Below are 6,161 nucleotides of genomic sequence, written 5' to 3' on the forward strand. Positions count from 1 at the left end.
AGGAAAGGGGCTTCAGGGCATTGACTCTTTACTTTCTGCTCACATCCCGAATATAAGGGTTCAGAATGCCTTCCTTCCTCACCTCTGATTGGGACTCCCTTATCCCCAGTTGTGTTGGGGTCCTGTGCCCCAAGCTGAACCCAAGATTCAGGGAGCCTATCTTGCTTCCCACTGTGCTCCATCCACCTATGATCATGTTGGGGAGGGGAGAGCAGCCAACCCTCCCAGTCATAGGACCACATAGTTAAAGGAACATGCCCTGGAGCAGATAGAGTCAAATCCCATCATTGGCCTTCTTTCAACCTGGGTAAGTCTTATAACAGGTCATAACCTCTCTCATCCTGGTTATGAAGAATAGGGATGATAATTATTGATCCCACAAGGTCATCTATGTAAGGTACCTACCACAACAGGGGGTATTTGTGGGTGTTCAATAAATGGTAACAATTAGTAGATGTTATGGTTCTTACATTATAAACAACTATGTTCCTAAATAGCAAGCGGACTGTGTCTTGTCATATTCCCAGGCCTTATATAGAGTCTGACACACAGCAGGTTGTCTTCTATTGGGTTTCCAGAAGCAGACCCCGAGACAAGGATTCAAGTGGAAGTAATTTATCTGGGAGGTGCACAGGACACTGGGCAGGAAGGAGAGAATTGATATGGGGAAGGGAAGGCAGGCAACAAAAGGTGTATTATGAAGTCAGCTACCACAGTGGTTAAAACCAGTAAAACCCCCTTTGTCATTGAGTCAATTCCATCTCATGGTGACCCCAAGTGGGTCAGAGTAAAACTGTGCTTCCATAGAGTTTTAGATGGCTGATTTTTTAGAAGTAGATCACCAGGCATTTCTTCCAAGATGCCTCTGGGTGGACTCGAACTGCCAACCTTTCCATTAGCAGCCGAGTGCATTAACCATTGCACTACCCAGGAGGTTAGCCCCACTGGGAAAACCTGAGAAACAGTGACCAATACATGCCTAATATTTATTCCGCCTGAGGAGCAAGGGACTGGGGTACTTATGCACTCACTCCTGAGAGTTGTGGACTTTGCCAAGGGAGTATTAATTTCCTGGCACTTCAAACCAGCCATAGTTCTGGGAGTAAGAAAGTCACCTTGGGTACCGAGATGCAGACACAGGCCATTGGGAGTCCACCTAGCACCTTGAAAGGTCCAAGAGACGCGGGTAGGTTACGCAGGTCCCAGTAATTGGGTGTTCAATGGGTGTCACTGGCTGTCCTGAGCCCATCCCTCTGTCTCTGGAAGGCCCCATAGACTCCACCCAACCACCCGAGTTCTCCTAAAGGAATGATAGCTTCTGGCCCCTTGTATGCGAGGCAGTGGGGTTGGGAGGGGAGGGCAAGACTAACCAGAGTGGATCAATAATCAGAGGAGAATGAAATCAGTTTCAGGAAAACAATTTTATGCTAAGGGATGTGGAAAGAGTGGCAGCAGACAGGCATGGGGAGGCAGCGGCCAGGAGGTGGCGCCTCTGAGCTCCTGGCGGGCCAGCTCAGTAGGAACAGATGAAAGGAAGGTGAGTGCCGCAGTATGTTTGGCACCAGCGACCACCTGTGAAGGCAGAACAGGAAAGGACTTCAGCCCCTTGCCAACTCTGGCTCAGCCCCCAGGGGGTCTTTCCTTCACCACTGACTCCCTACCCCACTCCTCAGTGAAGGAGTCTAAAATCCAGGAGGTCTTTCCCTCAGGGAAAGTGACTCTTCTTACCACCTCCTCCATGGGGCACCTTCCACCTCCCACGCCTATCCTGTGGTTTGTCCCAAGCCCCCTCACCTTGGGTACTCAGGGCCACACAACTGCCCCTACCGGCCCAAGGCTGGCCAGGAGCCCAGTATGCAAAATTCCAGGAACTGCCATCCATCCAGTAAAACCTCCTGCAGTAACCCTAGGGAAGGCAGGAGGGAAGAGGTGGGCTGGGGCGTGGAGCAGAGGCAAGATGAGGACAGAGATGGAACTGTCCCTGCTGGAACCTTCTGCGCCCTCTGGGCCATGTGTCCTTTACTACTGGACCATGATGGACGCCTTCCTGGTCAACTGAAGCATTGGTTCACAGTGGTCATCATCATCACATTCTATGCATCCCAGTTACATACTCGTCCTTCTGGCCCTAACAAGATGGGGCTGGCAGCCCCATCTTAGAGTTGAGGAGATAGGCTCATATCTTGCCCACATGACAGTCAGATGTAGAGCAGGACTTGAATCCAAACCTCCTAACTCTAGATCCTTAGCCCTTCCCAATGCCCAGCCTGCCCCTTCGGAGTCTCACCCAGGTGCCCATCTATCATCACCCCAGTTCTTCAGGGAATCCCGGGGGGAGCAACAGCAGAGGGTCTCCACAGACAAATCTGCACCAAACTGAGCACTGGCTGGGGTTAGGAGGCACCCCTACTTAAAGCGGGGACCCCATTTACCAAGCCGGTGACTCTGCCTCCAATCCAGACTTGGCCTTGGTTGAGCCTTCTGATGTAGCAGTGGATTTGGTAGTTAAAGCTGTAACTGTGGATGGAGACAAGGTTGCCCCGGTAGCACCTCTGGCAAATAATCTGCAGGACAGGATAAAAGAGAAAGAATGGGGTGGACCTACACACAGGAATTAATGTGACCTTAGTCCCAAGTCTTTAAGTCTCCAAAATCCATGCCCATGGCCATTGAAGGCTGAAGACCAAATGCAACTTCTGCTTCCATGTGGCCCTCACCTCTTACTCCCAACACTTCTGCAGGCCTCAGCCTCTGATGACACCCCCAGGCCCTCAATGTGGAAAATCACCAGTGATATGAAGGCTGGAGGCATAGCCCTCTCCCCTGCCCCCAGTTCTCAGCCTCAGCCGCAAGCCACTCACCTGAGCATGATTGAAATTCCTGGGGGACCTCACCAGGAGGAAGCGGCAGGCCTTGCATCCAGGGCTGCCCACCAGTTTTACTGTGTCCTCTTCCTTAGGGCACTGAAAGTCATTGTCCACCTCAGCCAGGGCTGAGACCAACTCCACGGGCTCTTCTTCCTGAGGGAAATCTTCACTTCCGGAACCCCTTTCCTCCTCTTCCTCCTGCAGTGCCAGCTCTCTGGTAGGAGACTTATCTGCTTCCTGTTCAGGCATCTCCCCATCCTGAGGCAAGGTCTTATCTCCCAAGAGGCTCTCAAATTTGGAAGTTTCAGTCCCTGCAGGGAGAAAGACCAAGGTCCTTCCTTCTCTTCCCTGCTTCACATCTTCCCCTGATCCTCCCCAGAACCATGGACAGCTCCCGCCTTGCCCTAGGCATCACAGAACTCAACTCTGCAAAGAGAGGAACCTTGAACTCGGTCTCCACTAGAACCCAATCTCCCACATGAGGTCATGGTGGTTTAAAGCAAGGACTTTGAGTCAGGTAGCTGTGAGTTTGAGTACTGGTTGCATCATCTACTAGCTTCGTTTCTTCATTTATGAAATGGGTGTACAATACTAGCTACCTCATAGGGATGCTATGACAATTACAGGAGATAATGCATAGAAAATACTCAGCACAGTGCACTCAGTAAGCTCAAAGCTAAAGGAAGCTACTATGGTGTCATCACTAGCATTATATGGAAAGGACAAAATTGGTAATGTCACTCGAGAACCAAGACTCAGAAGAATCCCTTCAACTCCCAACTATAGAGTCCCTGCTGCTTTAAGTGTGCAGGGACCCTGAAATAGGGGATGGCCTGAGATGGAGGTGGGTGTGTGACTCTGACCCCATCTACTATAGAAAGGAGCAAAACAGAGAGAGCAAAGGAGACTTACTCAGATGAAGAGCAGAAACTGCCCCAAAGAGAAGAGCCAGGAGTAGAAGGAGTTTCATCTTGGTTTTGTCCTGCAGTGAAGAACACAGTTTACCACACACACACACACACACACACACACACACACACACACACAGCCCACAGTCACACCAATAGGGAGCCTTGGGAGGGAAGTGGAGAAAGAGAATGCATAAACAGAAGTCAGGATGGGCCAAGAAAGCTAATGTGGAGCCCAGCCCCTGACCCTCCAGGTCCCCGGGACCTTTTTCTGAGTAGAATGAAGCAGACCACAGGGGCAGCCAAGGTTGGCTTTTCAGGGGCCTGGAAGTGAAGAATAGAGCATTATGTTTATCAGTTCGTACTTACTGGCCTCTTAGAGTCTATAAAGCAAGACAGATCAAGAAACGATGGTTGGCCTTCCTAGAAACATACACAGGGAACAGACTACCCATGAAGCAAGGCACGCACGGGCTTACTTGTGCAAAGACATGGTGAAACTCATGTGAAACTGTGCACTACAGATTAGTAAGGAAGCACATGTAAGCCTGTGTGCACCTTGCTTGCTGTAAGCCGGCGCATACCGTGCTTACTGATTAACCTGCCCCTGAACACACAGCATGTAGAAAGTGTGTCCCCTTCTCAAACTTCGAAAAAAACCACACACACCCATGTCCTTCACCCTCTGTCTTCCCCAGGCAAGGCCAGCTTTCACACATCTCAGAAGAAATGTGAAAGGCAGAAGACAAGACATCCTGCCCCCACTGCCACACCACAACCTGAAAGCCACACACAGTCCCAGCCAGTCCTCCGAAGAGGTGAAGAATTCATCGGAGTCAGCTGACTGCAGAAAGGAAACTACTCACCCGCCCGGAAGCCTGCATGGTCCTTAGGAATTCCCAAAGCTTGGGTCCTCCCTCACTCATTCCACAGGGACATTTTATATAGGGGCCTTGGAGGAAGTTCCCCTAGGGAAAGAGGGTTTGCCCAAGCCTGAGGGAGACTGAGGGAGGGCTGATAAGAACAGTTTCTTCACTTCCCTGGTGGAGCCCATCGCTCACTGGCTGCCAGATTCTCTTCCAACACCCCTTTCAGAGAGCCCGGGGCCATCTTGGGACTGCTCCAGGCCGGTGGTTCTTAACCAGACCTCCACATCAGCATTTCCTAGGGAGCTTTTCGAAAATGCACCTGCTTTACTGGTGGGAACATGCATGGCCTCAGCCATTTTGAGAATAAATCTGTAAATATCTATTAAATTAAAAATGTACGTCTCATTTGACTTATTTCAGTCTTTGGAGACTATCCTTTGGGCATAAAACACCTATAAGTAATAATGCTTTGACAAAGTTATTTGTTGCTTCACTGTTTGTCCACATGAAAATAACCTGGATACCCATCGACAGGACATTGAATAAAATGTGGCCCATTTTTTCCAGGGAATATAATGCGGTTATTAAAAGAAGGTAGGCTCAACAATGGGCTCAAGAACATCAAAGATCATGGAGATGGCACAAGACCAGGCAACGTTTCATTTGGTTGTACATAAGGTCGCCATGATCAGAGCTGACTCAGCCGCAAGGAGCAATGACATTAAAAGAACTGGACCTATATCTATTAACCTGAAGAGATGTGACTGCTATATCGTGAAGTGACAAAACATTTAATAAGATATTAGTTTTGCAAGGAAAAAACAATCCTACCTCCATGCTTACCTTGAGTTTACTTTATATGACCACAGGGCTGGAAGGCTGAAAAGGATACCCACCAGCCTGTCGACCTGGGTGACTTCCATGAGCTGGGGGGCAGGGGGAGATTGTTGTTTGCCTACTTTACAGAACTTTGCATTGCTTCAGTGGTTAGGATAAATGTGTGCTAACTCTAATTTTGGAATAGGCCTTATTATTAAAGATTTTTAAAATACGTGTGCTCAGACCCCAGCTTGGTCTGATTGGCTTGTAGATGTAGGGTGGAGGAGCAGATGTCTGCCTTTTTTAAAACCTTCCCAGCTGACTCTGATGGAACATGGTCTGGAGATCCCCAGGCACAGGAAGTGTCACATGTGCCTAACTCCACTCTCCTTCAGAAATTAAGCACTGAGTTGGCTAACCTACCAGCCTTCATTTTGGTAAGATTTACTGCACATCTTTTAAATGTTGTGCATTGCATCTATTCCTTAAAATATTTGTTGTTGGTGTTGTTAGCTGCCTTTGGGTCAACCCCTGACTCATGGAGGCCTGATGTACAACAGAACAAAATGCTGCCTGGTCCTGGGCCATCACCATGATCAATTGTGGATTGAACCATTGTGATCCATAGGATTTTCTCTGGTGCCTCTGAAGACTTTTCATTGGCTGGTTTTAGAAGTAGATCACCAGACCCTTCTTCC

At 49.1% G+C, this 6,161-nt stretch overlaps 1 protein-coding gene across 2 annotated transcripts; it reads right to left on the reverse strand.

Moving 5' to 3' along the window:
* Nucleotides 1-1,513: 1,513 nt before the first annotated feature.
* PRG2 (proteoglycan 2, pro eosinophil major basic protein) lies at nt 1,514-3,837 on the reverse strand. Of its 2 annotated transcripts, none has more exons than XM_004389185.1 (5): nt 3,780-3,837; nt 2,895-3,178; nt 2,433-2,564; nt 1,795-1,906; nt 1,514-1,572 (listed from the first exon to the last, which is right to left on the reverse strand). In XM_004389185.1, the coding sequence occupies exons 1-5, from the start codon at nt 3,835-3,837 to the stop codon at nt 1,514-1,516; spliced, it is 645 nt and encodes a 214-aa protein (XP_004389242.1). The 2 variants fall into 2 exon arrangements, with proteins under 2 accessions (XP_004389242.1, XP_004389241.1); XM_004389184.1 differs by having other exon boundaries at nt 2,862-3,178.
* Between the last annotated feature and the right edge of the window lie 2,324 nt (nt 3,838-6,161).

Source organism: Trichechus manatus, unplaced genomic scaffold (genome assembly GCF_000243295.1).
Source record: "Trichechus manatus latirostris isolate Lorelei unplaced genomic scaffold, TriManLat1.0 scaffold00236, whole genome shotgun sequence".
Classification (NCBI taxonomy): domain Eukaryota; kingdom Metazoa; phylum Chordata; class Mammalia; order Sirenia; family Trichechidae; genus Trichechus; species Trichechus manatus.

Excerpts from the sequence above, each read along its gene's own strand:
- PRG2 (XM_004389184.1), bottom strand. The coding sequence starts at position 3,837 with ATGAAACTCCTTCTACTCCTGGCTCTTCTCTTTGGGGCAGTTTCTGCT. Across the intron at positions 3,179-3,779 it reads AGTTTCTGCTCTTCATCTGA|GGACTGAAACTTCCAAATTT; the intron begins GTAAGTCTCCTT and ends TTCTCCCTGCAG. Across the intron at positions 2,565-2,861 it reads GGAATTTCAATCATGCTCAG|ATTATTTGCCAGAGGTGCTA; the intron begins GTGAGTGGCTTG and ends CCTGTCCTGCAG.